Here is an 18,064-nt window from a genome sequence, read left to right as displayed (position 1 = left end):
CAGGATGCGGGGATGAGTTACAGAAAACAAGAACATACATTTATTTACACCGAGTACAAGGATTATGTAGCCATTGAGTTAGCGTAACATTAAATGCTGACAACAGAACCATAGGGGTTTATATACACAATTACAAACAGGTGTGATGCATGGGGGTGTGGTCATACAGACAAACAAACACACACACACACACACACACACACACAAACACACATGGTGAGACACTTGGGAGGACAGGCCGTACCATGACAGAGCCCCTCCTCAACGGTGAGACTCCCGACGTGCCAGCCTATTGGGCTATGGCCCCAAAGCCAATGCGAAGCCGGAGGACTGAGCGACCCAACACGGTCCAGCATCAGCAAGACAGAGGGGGGAAGAACAAGGACCAGGATGACAACAGACACAGGGACGGACACACTGACAGCACAGGCACAGACACCAAGGGGGACAAAGCAACTGGGACAGACAGTGTGATGGGGAGGGGTACAAAACCACATAAAGGACTGTTAAAGAGTCCAGGCAAGCGGGCAGGAGCCCCAGGCCTGTCCACCCAGTCGTTGGCGGGGCTTGAGTCGTACCCGCCCCTCACCCATTTGGGGGTCAGTGACTTCCGCGCACCCATTTCAGGAGGCGCACCAGTTACTTTGCCAGTCTCTGGAGTGGGCACTGGTGTCGCCTCCCCCTTTCCTCTACGAGGCTTAGGTACAGGCGCACAAGTTCCATGGTTGTATGCCCTAGTAGTCGGAGTTTCCTCGGACAAGGTTGCCTCTAGGAGTTTCGTGCGTGCTGGCTTGCTTGCGACTACGTGAAACCTCCTGGGCAGAGCCTTGGGCGGTAACGTACTTGCAGGAGGCTCATCATTCTCCATAGCACCCAGCAGAGTCCGTCTCTGAGTGCCGGGAATTGTAGTCTGGCTGGTCTCCATAAAACTCAGCAGAGTCTGACCCCAGACCATACACAGGGCCCCCCCAAAATCCTCCAGTGGGTTCCTCCCCCATTGTGGACCCATGGAGCGAGGCCAAGATGAGTGAAGGTCTCTCTGCGGGACGGGAGGAGTCCACGGAGTCCAACTCCGAGGACTGGAAATCATTATAGTAGTCCCGGTAGCCAGACTCCTCCACTTCCGCACCTGGACCACACTCACCTGGACCACTCTCTGCAATTGTGGGAGTCTGGAGGGTGCCCAAGAACAGTGGGGCTTCCCTGCAAGGGCTGTAGGATGGCATTTACTTCCCTTCTTTCCCTTCCTCTTTTTACCTTTCCCAGGCATCCTTTGTAAGTCGGGGCATGGCCACACGGACGAACACACACACACAAACACAAACACACAGGGAGACACTTGGGAGGAGGGGCCGTACCGTGACACAGATGCTTATTTCCAGCCTTCCCAGTTTTCAGTCTTTCCAACACTCCTATCAGGAACTCTAATATCTAGGTTTCCTTTATATCTTCAAGGGTAATCTTACATGGTAGCCTGGACAGGGTCCCTTTCAATGTCTCATAACCTTAATAAATGTATTGGTTATTACATGGTGATACCGAGAGGTCAGGAGTCAGGGGTGAGTTCTTGGTCTACTCTTACTTCCATTTTACTGGGATATGAGAACACAAAGCTTTTCTTACTACTACTATGGCTATGATACACAGAAATCAAAGATACGCAGTCTTTGTTCCTCACTCTCCTTCCCATGTTACACAGAGCATAAGTTCTCATCATGGGTGGAGAACCATCACCTGAAAGTCACTCAAGACACATTCCATTGGAACCTCCACTGCCGTTTGCTCACATACTTCATAGAAGTTTGGAGTTTCTGTGAACAATTCATGAATGTGCTCAGGTTTTTACCTAAGCATCAGTCATTTGCATTGTACTGCAACACCCTAACCAAGTCTATAAGTTCCAAAGGTTCTCTGAATTGACAGCAGATATAATCAAAAAGCCCCATATTATCTCTGAATCATTGCTTAGAACTACACCCAAGTGTGGTAAGTTTCAGGACTCCCAGTATGTCCTTCCATAAGATCATAACAGAAAGAAAGAAAATGGATTATCTATCTCTGACAGTCAGTAGAGGAAAAAGAGTTGGTCTTAAGACCCTCCTTTTCTATCTATTCCTTGTTTAACCTATAAAGCCTTCAATGTGATGTGTCTATGTGTGTGTAATTTTACCAGTATGAATGCATTTTAGATGTATTGTTTAATCATTTACTCATGTCTTGATCTGCACAGCAGCTGAAAAAGGCACATTTCTCAATTTTAGCCTGCTTTATTTGGTTACCACATCTGAAATCAGTTCTACACCTCTTGTTAACTCTCTTGTCTATGAACTAATGTTGCAATAATATAAAACTGGTAAAACAAGTAAAACATTTTTAACATGAATGTACATATCTTAAATCAAAGGGGAAAGTATGCACTTTTAAGTTCTTATAATTGTGTATTTGAAGGTAATTCTTCAGTGGAATTTGAAGGATTTTCATCAAAATCTTGACACATGAAACAGCTGTAATGCTTAATGAGATAGGCAGGTATAACAGAACAATGACCATGCCGCCTTTTTGCCTTTACTCTTCCTTTGTGGCACAAGTAACTCTTAGGTTCTTCATGTAATCTATATTTGTTGTCCAATGGGTTGGTCACCACTTCCCAGGTCTGACTCAGCCTCTCCACTGGCTCCTCTCCTATGGCAAGAGAACTGGTCCAGAGACTTGGGTGAAGCTTTCTGATTCCTCCAACACAAGCAGCTGGCCAAGTCTGCACGGAATGATGGTGTAAAGAGACCATAGATGACTGGATCACAGCATGTGTTGAGGTTTCCAAAAACAAAGAAGGCATGGTGGACATATTCAGGAATCACCTGTAGCATCTGAGGCTGAAACCAATACCAAATTCCAAGTAGGTAATATGGTGTCCAGCAGATCACAAAGGAGGCAACAATGATAATGGTCATTTTTAGAGTCTTCATACGTGCTTTGGGGATCATATCGGTTCCACTGCGTCTCAAACAAGGCTCTCCTCCTAGGGAGTAATTGCAGTAATTATACCTTATAACAGATCAATGACATGATCACATTAGGAAAGTGAGTCACTCACCCTTGTCTTTGCTTCTGTGCATTTGGCGGTTGATCTCAACCAGGATGTGTGTGTAGCAGAAGCTCATGACGAACAAAGGGAACACGTAGAGAGTGACAAAGTGGAACATATTGTAGGCAGTCTCCTGCCAATGCTGCTGGAAGCTTCCATGTGTGACACACTGGACAAAGTCCACCCCCTCAGCCTTGATTGCTCGGAAAATGAATAACTGTCATACAGGAACAAGATTTAAATATAGTCAGTGGTGAGAATAGTATAGTATGAGATAAGAGTACAGTGTGAGGGAAGAGTACACAGATAAGCTTTAGTCTGACTGAAAATTTGTGAATGATGCATGTACTTGAATGTACTTTCTGAACTGGTCCAATATATAATACAGCAATTATTACACAATAGTAATTAGTAATTCACACAATTCTCTTACATGATTACTACAACTGTAACAGTGAGCAGTAAGGAGGCAGACACGTGTAGAGAAGAGCGAGATTTAGTAAGGGCAAATCCAGAGTCGTAGTCGTTGGAGTAGTCCAGGGTCACAGAGCCAATACAGAAAGCACAACAAGTGTCTATTTCTGTACCAATATAATGTTTTCATAATAGAATCTGTATTTAACCTTTTAATTTAACTTAATTTTAATTTTTGTAATTGTAATTTTAATATTATTTAGTTTAGCAGGGCGGTGGTAGCTCAGTGGTTAAGGTACTTGACTAATGATCAGAAGGTTGCCAATTCAATCCCCACCACTGTTGGATTCAACCCTCAATTGCTCAAGTTGTGTTCAATCAGAATTGCAAGTTGCTTTGGATAAAAGTGTCAGGTAAATGTTATTTTCTCTGTTATTCTCCCTGCTATGAATTGTTTATAAATAAATCTCTGACTACAATCACAAAAGCCTTAATTCCATAAGGCACAAGAGCATTCTTCAAACACACAGACATACATGTCAGCCTATCATTTCTTAGTCCGTTAACTCAGAACAAAATATACAGCTTCTGTGTAATTGCCAGGTTCCTCCATACACCCATCTCAAAAAGTGTTAGCTTTCAGTGTTCTCCTCAGACACAACAGAGCACATGAACCATTGTGTGTAAAGGGGCAGGCTTAGCCTAACTGACCTGTGGTGAGGCAAGGAGCAGGCTGAGAGTCCAGGCGGTCAGCAGCATCCTCCTGTTCCTGCGTCCCACGTCCAGGGCATCCAGGGGGTGCAGGATGGCATGGTGTCTGTCCAGGCTCACCACCACCAGGATGAACGCTACTGCGTGCATGGCAAAAAGCTTCAGGAAACAGAGTATCTTGCACATGCCATTGCCAGCATACCACTGTACTGTCAAGTTCCATGCTGCATCCAGCGGCATCACCACGAAGGTCATGACCAGGTCGGCAGAGGCCAGGCTGCCGATGAGGGGTCGCAGGTGAGAGGCCAGATGTTGGCCACGGCCCCGTGTCACACTTAGCACCACTGATAGGTTACTGATGGCCGCGAACACAAAGAGCACCAGAGTAGCGATGACACGGAAGCGTGCAGCCTCAGTGAAGGCGGGGGCCTTCCAGGGCGGTTGGAGCCATGTTGGTGAGGCACTCAGGAGAGGCAAGTTGACAAAGATGCTCGCGGGGCTTGGCAGCAGGAGAGTCGAGTTTCCTGACATCCTGGAACTAAAGGATGTTCATGCTTCATCTCATATAATTAGTAAATAAAGGTTTTGCACTCAGGAGAGGCAAGCTTGTAAGCTTTTAAGCTTTTTAATCTTTAATTTATGAAAGGCCTGACTGCATAAGTTTTATTAGCGCATTAGTAAAGAAAATCAGTGATGTTGCAGGGAGGGAGAAGATACTAAGCTGTATCATACATATATATCAAGAAAGAAAGACATCATGAAATGTGGTTGTGAAAAGTATGAACCAGATATGATCAATGCCTCGAATTCCTGGATCCCTCAAACATTTCCCTAAATAAGGATGATTATCTTAGGAAGTACTAAACTTGTTTTATACCATGCTTCAACATTCCCCATTTCTTCTTTGCTCATCAATAAACCTCTCTAGGATTTTTGGGGTTAATGCAGCTCTCTCACTACAGTGTGTCTCTGAAGATGTAAATGCCTATATATAGAACTGCAAGGAAATCAGGGGAACAGTGCTGTGATTATTCTCTGATTTAAAAGACCAAACAAAATAATACAAAGACAAAAGTAGTTTCTATTTATGACACTCATAATTCATACGTAAGGGCCAGAGTTCATTTAGTTTGTTTGCTTTTCTTTTTTCCTACATCCTGCCAATCTCATTCTGTTAATGAAATGCTGATTGGACAACGGTGGATGGTTCCCACTGCTATGGAATAATTTCAAACACACTCGATGCAGAAACATACAGCTTATCACTGACTGATAGGGATAGGAAAGGGATGTATAGTTGAGCAGTCTATATTTTTTTTGCCATAAGAGACAAATATATTACCCCAGTGATGAATGTGAACGAGCCCTCCAGCTTCTGGAAAGACTTCAGCTATGGATAAATGGATTTAGGTAGGTGACACATGATAGTAGCTTCCATAGGTCAGCTAAGAGCTTAGTTGAATTGTATAATCACAGCCCAGTTATGCAAGCAGTCTTAGTCATACTATAACTTGGAAATATTGGTATGTGTGTGTGTGTGTGTGTGTGTATGTGTGTATGTGTGTGTGTGTGTCTGTGTGTGTGTGTGTGTGTGTGTGTGTCTGTGTGTGTGTCTGTGTGTGTGTGTGTCTGTGTGTGTGTGTGTGTGTGTGTGTGTGTGTGTGTGTCTGTGTGTGTGTGTGTGTGTGTGTGTGTGTGTGTGTGTGTGTGTGTATGTGTGTGTGTGTGTATGTCTGTGTGTGTGTGTGTGTGTCTGTGTGTGTGTGTCTGTGTGTGTGTGTGTCTGTGTGTGTGTGTCTGTGTGTGTGTGTGTGTGTGTGTGTGTGTGTGTATGTGTGTGTGTGTGTCTGTGTGTGTGTGTGTGTGTATGTGTGTGTGTGTGTGTCTGTGTGTGTGTGTGTGTGTGTGTGTGTGTGTCTGTGTGTGTCTGTGTGTGTGTGTGTATGTGTGTGTGTGTGTATGTGTGTATGTCTGTGTGTGTGTGTGTGTGTGTGTGTGTGTGTGTGTCTGTGTCTGTGTGTGTGTGTGTGTGTGTGTGTGTGTCTGTGTGTGTGTGTGTATGTGTGTGTGTGTGTATGTGTGTATGTGTGTGTGTGTGTGTGTGTGTGTGTGTGTGTGTGTGTATGCAACTGTCAACTAAGAAGAGGAAGCCCTAATGATAATCAAGACTGAGAGGGCTGCCAAAGTTCATCAGACTCTAAGAGGAACTAAATTTTGGCTTCGGTGGTTATCAGTGCATTTACTATATATATATATATATAAAAAATTTTATTTTTTTTTTTAACTGCTCTATAAGCAAGTTTATGCACTTATACCTGTATTTGACTGAAAATGAATGCCAGTGGTTGAATATATTCCAGGGGGACGTGACAGGGTGAGTTTTCAACGGTGCCAATCGCCACATACATTTGGAGCTGATGCCATCTTGTAGCCCTGCCACAATACCCAAATCACTTCCGGAGCCTTTCCATGCGGGCTGATAAAGCCCTCTCGTTAGTCTGCTCACACGTGTGGGACTGTTGCATGGCGCGTGGGCACATCGTGTCGGAGGAACAACGCGGCTTTCGGCCTGAGCTTAATGTAAGTTATGATGGCAATATTTTTGAACATGCCAGGTGAAGGTGCACCATAATAGGGTGAGATCAGCAAAGATTGATACCTCTTTTCCCTTCTTTCTTCCTTTCTTTCTTTCAATCATGTTCAGTTTTAATTTTAGCTTTACTTCTGATGCTACGTCATGCTGCTCTGTGTCCCGGCTCTCTACAATTTCATACAGTTGTGGAAAGGTAAGGGTTAACGTGAAAAAATGTTTAAAAAAATGATTTTTTTTTTACCTCAGTAATTTTTTTCATTTTTTGCTAGCCTGACAATATGAATTTACAAATTACAAATTAAGTGAAACCAGAATATTTGTGTAGTACAGAAGTATGCTACAAAGCTTTTTATTAAAGATCAGTTATTTTTGGCTCCACATCTGGACATTCACATTCACATTTTCCAAAATGACCTTTAAAGCAGTCTGGCCTGAGGTTCTGGTAAAGATCATGAGGTTTTCCTAGGATATTTATAATGGTACATTATTGTCCAACCTGTTCCTTACTTCATAAATCTTATATAACAACTTATGTGCTTCAAATTATTCTTAGAGGCTACATAATAAAGGTTTTAGTGTACCTATATATGCATATGTTTTGAGACTGCTGAGCTATAAGTAGACATGGGTCAAAGGTGAAAAATGTGACATTCAACGATTTGAACATTTATCTCACCCCACCTTCCACAATTTGAATGGGGTTCACTAAACCACAACTTTCTGAATGCGTGGAACACTTGATCACTTTTTTTATTGAGGGTTGCTGTTCTAGAAAAATCATTCACATCCATCTATTACATGGAACAAGTAGCACAATACAAATAAAGAGAAATAGACTAATATCTAGAGTGACTGTGTAAGAATACAAACTAACTAACAAACTAAGCAACTAAAAGTGAATAATCCCAATAATATCATATATAATCATATATAAAAGAAAAGAATGCATGTGTTGTTAAACATAGAAATATTTAGTATTTATAGTATATATAGTATTTATTTTGGTATTTAGTTTTAATATTTGTCTGAGCCATTTCCCTTAAGTTTACAAATCTTTGAAAAGTAATACACTGTGGGTTTCACTTGTCAGTTGCTCAGACGAGAGGATCGATTAAAGTTTAAAAACCTCTACTCATCCTTTTAAAACTTTGCTGGCTAAAAGGTTTATCGTATAGCCTACAGAACTGCATCATTTGGAACATACCTCTTGTGATATGCAGTAATGCTGAGTGATGCCCATTCATCAAAGGGATTAATCCACGGAGTCTTCAGTTTCTTTATCCATTCACGCTGGTGTAAGGGTAGACATGTCATCTAATAAAGAAGATTCGTGAGAAATATCTGCTAATCACCTGAGAGTAAGTACTGTATCCTATTATGCCACACCTTGAGTCTAGTCCACTACATAGATTTTAATCCCTTTCGCTTACATCAGTCGTGTGACTGTGCAACACAAGTGGTATCAAGGAAGAGACATTTTGCCGCAGTTAACCGTTATTCAAACTGAAGCCGATATTCCCTCGGAAAGGAGTGGAGGTTTAAAGATACAGTGCAGCAACTGATTTTAACCGTGGAGCTGTCCAAGTGCTGAAGCCTTTTTGTTTAATCCTAAATCATGTGCATACTGCTTTCTGCCATCCAGCATAACCTTGAATAAGCTCTTCCTCTCTTTCTGTAGGATCTTTTCCTGCCCATCTAACAATATAGGTCTAAAGTTACATGAATTATAAACGACCTTTTCCAGCTTCTTATAAATTAATGTGTCACAAAGCAAAAAAGCTGGAGCAAATATTTTATCAGTAAAATAATTATAAATACTTAACAATTAAGTGTCTGAAAAAAAAAGTTCAACAACAGTTTATTCCAAATATATTCTCCAGGTTTACCCCTGCTAAAACACAAGAAATATCTCACATTATGTGAGCATAAGGTGTGTATTATTTTGCTGAATGAACATAAAACACAAACACTAGCAAATACTTGCTAGGAACAGATAAAAGCACAAGTTGTGTGGTTAACAAAGCAAAAAAGGGAGTTATTATAGCTGATGTCTGATTTTATTATACTGATGTAGATTCTAATTTTATGTATGATTCTTTTCTGTACACAAATGATGGAAATAATAAATAATACATCTATAAAACAAATACATGGTGCACAAAATACTACATTATTTAAATGTACCATTTCGATGGAGTGAATCACAGACACCTGTACCAATACTAGAGTCCCTCATACAGATCTCTAGGGGGTGTAATTGCAGGGCAGTTTGTAAGCCATACTGCCCTCTCCTGGTGAAAGATTAATTATTAAATGATAAACAGTTTCCCATGCTAACCCTTGCAGTCAGGAATCACTGCAACTCGACTACGTTTTAGCACTAAAACAATGCAACAATAGGACAGTGCCATGAAATTGCAAATTCTAAAATATTTATCATGGTTATGGCAAATAACTCAAAGCTAGCCATCCTTTGGTGGCAATATTTTAGCAACTCCTGAGCTTGACAGAAATTTAAGTATGTTGTGGCCATCTATGGGTTATACCATGCCTTGAGGACAACAATGTAAGGTGAGACTATGTCTTCTCTCCAGAATAAGTTGAATAGGTTGTTACCTCTTTAGTCTGGTGGTCTGAGCTCGCACTTGCCTCCTGTCAGACCTGGGTTCAAGTCCCAGTTAGGGTGGCTACTTTCAGCTTTTGTTACAATGATGCATTAATAATACAAAACATGTTCAAGACAGATTGTTTATATGTCCTATTCCAACACTTTGGAAATTGCTGTTTAAAAGAAAAATCTTAAGTTTCACGGGAACTGATTAAAAAAATGTTTGTTTTAATTACAACAAAACTTTAAGGTGCTTCAAAGCATTTACAACAGGTATAAAATTCTCACATATTATAAAGGGACAATAAATGTATGCAGGAAAGAAGTCTGTACTGAAAGCTGTGAGGTGTTCTCTAACCAGCAGTGAAATTTGAGGTGTGGCAATATTGTATTTTTTTTTTATATAATAAAACTAAAAGAAAAAGGAGTACATGCTTATAGCTGCTCTTTTGAAATAAGTGGCATGATTTGTGAGATTAAGAGTAATGAGCCTTCATCCAGTCAAGGTCCAGTTGTCGAGCATGATCACGTCTACCCTCAGACACTCCAGACTTGGGCTACATTCAAAACTGCACACTGTCATAGCAAATTGCACAGACAATGCTATGTATTTATCCACAAACAGTGCATGTTAATTAAACAGTAACATACATTTGTAGAATGTAGCATGGTTTTAGACCCCTGCTCATGAACACCTACAACTGTTCCTCATTCATGAAATCCTTAAGACTGACATATAAATTTACCTATGACTTTATGAGATGCACTTACCTGTCAACTACGCACACAAGCCACTTTATTAGATACACTGATCTCATGGGTGCATTTTACAGGTGTACAGCTAGAGACAGTAGCCCATCTGTTACTATATGCAGTTTGACACTCATTCTCTACCCTGTTCATAAATGCTCATGACACTGTGACTTCAGGATCACTGCTGACTATGTATTGCTGATATTATTCTCACTGACAGTGACACTGTCATGGCAGTGTCTCTCAGGTTGGTATGAGTATATCAGGCATAGCAGTGTCACTGGATTTATTATTATTTTTTTTACATATGTCAGTATCACTGCTGCCAACAGGGGTCCCATGGTCAGAGGCTGAGCACTGATGTAGGGCTGATAGACAGCTAACACAAAATGCACATGGCAGCAGAGCTACTATAGCCTTTAGCCAATATTAAATTTAATCAAATATGTGTCAAATATGTGAAGCTCTCCTGTTGGTTTAGTGTTTTTCTGAGACCCTGCTTGTGTCACTTTGGATTACTAAACCGTGGACTCCTTGTGTTTTGACATTTTTGTGTTGTTTTGTGTATCAATGAGCCAGCAACTATGATTTCTGTAATAACTTTTTGAGGATTTATAAGAGATCCACAAAAGGTCATGCATAAACGCCCTCTTATAGCAGTTCAGCATGTTTTTGTTTGTGTAGGTTGCATTGGATCTCATAATCTCCCCTGCCCTGGTTAAATTTTCTATTTTAAACATTAGATTCATTTTGGTGATGTGCCACCAGAGGGGAGAAACAGGACCATACCCTTCTCCACAGTGATACATAATATTAATTGTCATTAATGTTTCTCTGGAAACATTACATGGGTCCATACCTGGTTAGTACTACTCCATATCCACTATGCATGTGGGTTGCTGGGGTTTGATTGAGACATCCATCTGAATATCACAAATAATGTCCTGGGTCTTACCTCACTAATAGGACTTTCTGGATTACCATAAATCTTTTTTATTAGCCCATAATCCTTTGTAGGCTGTCCTTCAACCAAAAGGTAATGCCACACAAGAAACTAATTTTGGTTACATTAACTTTGGTTGTATAAAAACTCAGTTGTATAATTTACGACCACTACATTTGGATGATGAAAGCCCAAATTAAATATCTTTCATATAGTGGGGCAACAACAGATTTTTTATTCCATGTTTACAAATATTACAAATAAGACCATCAGTGTTTGAAATAATGCTTCTTCGGGTGACTAACTATAGTTTATATTTTTAGCATCTTTTAGCTCTTTCTGTTACATGCTCCTTTATTTACAGCTCATAAACTGACTAGGTCACCAAATTGTCACATGCAGCCCTTCAAATGCGGATCCATGCATGCTGATAAAGACTGATCCCATCTCAATTCTGAAGTCTGCACAACCTCTCACCTCTTTCCACCTGAGAGACATTTCCAAATAACACCTCTGAGACAACTCCAAATGACATTTTATCTGCTTAATATGGGTGACACTCGTGTGACCCATTTGAAACAAATGGCAGAGGGGAATGGAAAAGCATCACACAAAACCACAATTATTTTGCAAATAAATATCTGAAAGAGTTGGAATCTGGAGGAGGAAGATATGGCTAGTTCTGTGTTGGATGCACTAAAATAGAATAAACACCTTTAAATATACCCAGTGACTTAAATCAAAACAAGGTAATTTTTATTGCAGGACATTTTCTTGCAGGATTCTTGCAAGACTGCAATCAGGAGTCAGGAGTCATAGGGTGAAAATATTTCACAGACTTTGCAAACTGTTTTTAAAAAGTGTATGCACGCAGACATCGACAGTAGTGTGCCACTGACTGGGAAATGGGCATCTGTTTTGATTTTTAAGTATAATTTTTGGAAGCTGTTTAGAGCAATATGAAAAACAGCCCATATTCACCAACCAAGAGTTGAAGAGGTTGGATTATTAGTAGAATTTTAAAAAATGTAAATAGAGTGAACGCTTTATTTGAGACTGGGAGCTAGTTAAATCTGCCAATATTTTTAGTGTTAAAGAGAATGTGCTTCTCTCTCCATTACATTGTGGGTGAGTCACTGCTAGTCAGGAAGAAGGCAACACAGGATTAGAGTTAACATCCTGCAGTGCAAACATGTAACTGCAGTGATGAGACATTATAGAAATGATTGCCCGATTTAAGGCAGTTGAGCATATTTCATATAAAAGGAGATTTTATACTATGCAATCAGACATGCTTTGTATGGTTTCATAAGTATTCTCAGAAATACCTAAATTCACCCTAATACCTCTCATTCATCTGAAAGCATAAAAAACCAGTCTCATGCAGCCTAATGCCTCACTGACTTACTGGATTATTAACCTCATTAGTTCATTTTTCACAATATTATCATTTCATTATACATTTTACACTTTTTTCTTTTCTTTCCCAGAATGCGTGACTCTACTTATTCATTTTGCCAGATGACAGATTGTGACTTTTAATCCCTGTGTGTGTCACTATATGTAAGTACAATGTTAGGATGTGATTTAAGGATTTTTGTCTATTTTCATAACCCAGTTTTATTGTTTGCTTGCTTTCCTGTTAGAGTTTTCTCAAATTCTGAAAGATGATTCAAATGACCAATCCAGAGAGAAAAAAAATGAATGAGGTTCAATTCATGCAAAACTAGCAGTTTAATACCCAACACACCTTGCACATAGAGTTACATTCTAGGATGCATTCTTTAATATATTAGGTTTATATTAGGTACAAGATATATGAGTTATCCCATGATTTCAATGTTCATATTCATGCTATTCTGTGGTATGGCCTAAACTACTATGCATTAGGTGTCAGACTACCTTACATTTTTCTTTGAACATAAGATTTGGACCAGATTCATTTTAAGGAGGAGAAGACAGATACTTTCCAGTGAATGTTACTTTCTTTAAACAAAATGAATAACATCATGGTGCGACAAAATATGATTAATGAACACTGGAGTATCAAGCTGTCAGGGAGGCATTCCAGATGTATGCAAAGGATGTTTCACTTTCAACATGAAATATACATCAGATCCAAATGATGGCAGAGCTGGGTTGCTGGAACTGAAACTGAAATTTTGACTCAAAGGGACAGTAACAGTTGCATATAGCAAACCAACTAGTTAAGAGCAGGGTGTTAAACTGTTTGCAATCTGCTCTCATTCAAAATGTTTCAAATGTACCTATATGCTATTTTTGCAAAATTGCAAGGGCACATGAGAAACACAATAGCACAGCTGTAACCCTTGTTTCGAATTACAGACTAAGGACTCCAAGTTTCGCATATTTGTGTATTTTTCCTGTTCTAACAAATTTGATTGTAAATTCGTTAATATCGCTACTGTGATTCCTGAAAAGTTGCAGATTACGGATGATTTGTACGAGATGTAAAGTTCATCTTTCTGAAGTTCCAACACCGCTAGAGGGCCCAGTAATCATTTTGTTAACAAACAATTAAAGTTTAATGAAAGACCCGCACACCATCAATTTGAGCATAAATAAAGGTGATCCCGCGGGCTGCCGAGATTTCCAAGCGATGAAAGGACCTTGGCTCCATAATTTGTAATCCATGCTCAATTGCCGTGTGCAGTGTTTATAGTTTAAATCGAGTTGGGTATGAACACTGTAAGAGTTCATTTAATCTCTAGATCTGTGTTAATTCAACGCTTGATGTTGGTGTATCTACGTATAACGCAGCCTAGCCAGCGTTTCAATTTCAAAACGAGCCGGGCATAGGGTCATTAAAACCAGCCTTCACTGACGGACGCTCAATATGATTAACAGCCCAGTTACCCGTAAATTAATGTGAAATAGGTTTGTTATTCTCATTCTACCGTCGAGAAAGACTGGTACACTACAGATATTTCTGAAAATCCTGCACGTGTCAATACTTACAACTTCAGTTGGCTGCTAGTAGTTACGACGTTAGCGTTATTTAAAATATATATATATATTTTAAAGAAAGCCGTGGCGCCAATTCGTAAAGCGGATCAAAGATAAGAGTGAGTGCATTGTTTATGCAAGTCAACAATATAATTATCAATAAGTGCTTTTTCAGTAAGATAGCTAGCTTTCTGATCTTTTTAGCGGGGCGATAATTACTTGTAAGCTATTTACACAAATCATTAGATTTTTTATAGCCCCATACGCATTGCCACCATTCGTTAAGTAGCCGACGATGTCAAATTTATTTGAAAGGTTAGCGACAATTAACAGGACTTTTAGCCACTGATTGCATTGTGAACACAAACTGCTATCTCTTTTGAGTTTAACTATACTGGCTAAGACTATGAAGTTCACGACGATCTAATGTTCCTCAGCTTAGATGCTTATTAAACAACCGTCTACTTTTCCCAGAGTCTTGTGCAGCGTTCAAAATGTTCAATAGATAGCTCGGATGGGACGTCAATGCTTCCTAAAAGTCAGTCGATTGGCCTGAAGGAATGAAGAAGGAGTTAATATGGCTGTCCACAATTTATCTGCCAATGTAGTAAGCTTGCCTTGTGCTCCTGACACGACGCGCATAACAACCCATTTAGTTCCCATCATTTCCCAGCTTCTTGTCCCCTCCCCTCCAGACACAGACAACAACATACACCTTCATAGGGGCGCGTCTCCGACACAGCCGCCGACCAATAACCCGTCTGTCTGGGCAGAGACTGAGGGGATGAGCGCTTGTCCAGGCCCAATCAGCGCTTTTGTGTTGCCTGCCGGTGCCGGGAACTGATCGTGAAGAGCTACTGCAGCGCTTCAGGATCGGAAAGTGAACCCGGAGACAGAGGAACCTGAAGGGTAAAGGCAAGTAAGGTGAGTCCGGGGATTCGAATAGGGCCTAGCCGGGATCGGACGTGATTTTGAATTTACAGCGGCGGGATTTGAAATCTTAGGATATATAAGCAAGCATTCGCTGTACTGTATTAGTGACAAAGCAGGTTTCAGAAGAGCTAACAATAGATGATTTCAAATATTTTAGTGAATATCTAGACAATAGCATAGCAGCTTTGCTGGCTAGTAAAGCTTTTCAACAACCACACAGTAGTTCAAAGTGGCTAACCTAGCTAATACTATTAAAATGATCTCGGAATGTCTTCGGCATAGCACAAGCCGAGTGTCTCGCGTACAAGTCTATTGATTTGATAACACTGTAATATTGAGGAAACACTTTTGCCCAATTGAGAGATCCGCAGCATTTTATGCGTGAAAACCGTTTCATTGTTTCATCTCGTGTCTCTGGGGGTTAACCCAGCTCGGCGGAGAGAGCCTCGCGTCCTCCCGGCTGCGCGACACGGCTCCACTAGTGCAGAGGTGCACACAATGAGAACCCCCAAAATATACTTAATGGTTTTAATGGATCTGCCAAATATGACAGAAATACGTTATGTTAAATGGAAGGTTTGTGCTACTTCTGGCTGTTCTGAGAGCGGAGCATTTGGTGAACTGTGTTGAGGAGCACAGGGTAATGTACGGTGTGCTGATGGCTGTACAATTAGGGGGAAAAAGATCCGAAAATGGATCAGCCATTTACGTAAGTGAGGACGTTCTCTCAACTTGCTCCATATGCACGCAAATGGCTGCCCAGCACTTGACAAGCATAAGGCTTAAATTTAATTCCAACGTGAATGCATGTATTGATCGTAACCAACAGGGAGTCACTGATAAACGGGTGGAGATGACGTTTGGAAAGAAACTCTGATCAATAATATATGCAGTCTATTATTCTTGGTGCTGCAGACGCGTCTAAAGTGAGACAGCGCCTAATTTGTAGGCTATACAGTCCGTAGCCTACTATAACGGTCCAAGTCGAACTGTCTGCTGCTCGAGTGTTTCTACTATACATTCTGGGGACAGCCATATCTAACCTGACAGCGTAGAGTTAATGTGCTTGCTGAAGTTGCTTTTTTCTTTTTTAGAATATGGTCGCGTGGATGATGGGAATGTACTGACATCAGCATGCTAGACTATATGTTAAAAATAAAATTAAACACACCAATTCTTAAATTGCTAATATATGTTATATTGGTAAATTAGATACATGCATAAACCATCAAGCAATTCTTGTTTATACAATATTCTATAACTTTACCATCTAATCATTTAAAACTTTTCAAAAGGAGTTAGTTCATAATTACTATTTTGTTTTATCTGGGCAGTGGGAACTTGACTTGTAATATGAAGGTTGATGGTTCAAGCCCCACCACTGCCAAGTTGCCACTCTTTGGCACCTGAGCAAGACCATTAACCCTCAATTGCTCAAATTGTGTTCAGTTATAATTGTAAGTCGCTTTGTGCATATGGTATTTTCCCAGGAGGTAACTACAGTGGGGGTTGACCTCTGAAATTCTCATTTGTCATACACATAGGTTGCATGTAAAAGTAAAATTTGAAATCTTAACAGTGACAGATTTTTTTTCTACCCTGTCTATGGAAGACTCATTTGGAACATTTATTTTGTTTTCTCGCTTACTGATCATAAAGGTTCATTTGGTCTACATCTGGATTTCAGTGATTGGCTCTGGACTGCTTATCTCCAACTCATGTCTATGTCTCTTGAGTTGAGTGGGTGGCACTGTAGTTGTCCTTCTCAATACTCCATCACTCAGTACTTAAATATGTAGTCATCCTTTCCCAAAGGCCACTTCATCATGATCACAGCAGACACATCAAAATGGAGCCAGGGGGTTTTTTTTGGTACTAATTTTGAAAGTGCTGCTTCACTGGTTGAAGGCTGTCCCACTAGTATTACATCCCAAGACGGGGTCAAAACAATGTTCTTATTGACTGTTTCGCTCAAAGGCATTTTGTTTGGACTGTTTCTCCCTTGCTACAGATAGATGATGGAGGAATGAGTTTATATTTATTTTCTGCTTTTTAATTTTTTTTCTTGCTATTCATCACTACACTCAAGGCAGCAGAGCGTGTGGTCACTGTCTGAGAAGGGATTTTACGCAGTGTGCCCTCTTTAATTTCCATGGCGTATGGTCGCCTTATCTCCAGTGACTGCCTTGTTTAGCTAAACCCACGGGACCCAGGATGTGTGTCGCCAGGTGATTAGATGGAATACAGTGTAGTGAGCAGACATTCTGGGTGCTACCCAGTTTTCATTGATGTAGATTTCATCAGTGATGTGTCAGACTATAAAAGTGTGCCCGCTTCCAGATGTCTTGGTGCCACTGCTCTGTTCAATCTTCCAGAGCAGAATACATTTACAATTTCTATTAATGGACTACCAGAATTTCAGAGGATATTGTACTGTCATTTGTTTTCCAACCTTGAATTATATTTATGTTTGTTTGGATGATTCAAACACATCATGCTACTGACAATTGAGTTAACGTACCAGAAAAGTCCCAAAGTTAAATTGGAGCTCCATGATTGGATTCTGGGACCAGAAAATGTTCTTGGCTTCACTTCACAACTTTTAAATCATCAGAAACGACAGTGTTTAGAATTAGTAATGTCCCCTTGGCAAACATTTCCAGAAGACACAACAAAGTGACTTGCTCTGTAAACATGCACCAGTGGATATACTGCCAGGAAATATGACTACCTGGCCTGAAGTTATGAAGCTGAATGCTGACACAGTCGGTTCTGAGCGGGAAGAGATATATATTGATCTTGTAACCTTCAGCACTTTTGGTCAGTCTATCCACATGGTGCATTTTCACCCATTACCCTCCCAGGCTTGCAGTTGGGTCCAACTCTTGGGTTTTGTGTGATAGTTGGTTAAAAAGAACCATACTGATGAACTGTGGGGTCCAGAAGGGTTTGACACATTGTGCTTTGATAAGCCTAGAGCTGATTTTCTCCCTCACTGAGATAAGGCCTCTGTGTTTTGACCACAAACTCTTGGCTCTTTAGGATACACTGGAATGA

At 40.4% G+C, this 18,064-nt stretch overlaps 2 protein-coding genes across 3 annotated transcripts in view; one reads left to right on the top strand and one right to left on the bottom strand.

The window, feature by feature from the left end:
• Nucleotides 1–2,290: 2,290 nt before the first annotated feature.
• Nucleotides 2,291–4,741, bottom strand: LOC113578689 (gonadotropin-releasing hormone II receptor-like). Its single transcript, XM_027012117.2, has 3 exons — nucleotides 4,211–4,741; nucleotides 3,095–3,302; nucleotides 2,291–3,019 (listed from the first exon to the last, which is right to left on the bottom strand). The coding sequence occupies exons 1-3, from the start codon at nucleotides 4,739–4,741 to the stop codon at nucleotides 2,613–2,615; spliced, it is 1,146 nt and encodes a 381-aa protein (XP_026867918.2). The 3' UTR covers nucleotides 2,291–2,612.
• Nucleotides 4,742–14,785: 10,044 nt separating this feature from the next.
• The window catches only part of gatad2b (GATA zinc finger domain containing 2B), a 30,023-nt gene continuing 26,744 nt past the window's right edge, over nucleotides 14,786–18,064 (top strand). Inside the window, exon 1 of one of the 2 annotated variants that reach the window (XM_027012063.2) lies at nucleotides 14,786–14,998. The gene's annotated coding sequence lies outside the window, so the exon portion shown is untranslated. The remainder of the gene's footprint in view (nucleotides 14,999–18,064) is intronic. The other variant, XM_027012062.2, reaches the window with a different exon arrangement.

This window comes from Electrophorus electricus, chromosome 8 (genome assembly GCF_013358815.1).
Source record: "Electrophorus electricus isolate fEleEle1 chromosome 8, fEleEle1.pri, whole genome shotgun sequence".
NCBI lineage: Eukaryota > Metazoa > Chordata > Actinopteri > Gymnotiformes > Gymnotidae > Electrophorus > Electrophorus electricus.
The sequence above is the reverse complement of the archived record's forward strand: the minus strand, read 5'-3'. Positions and strand labels throughout refer to the sequence as shown.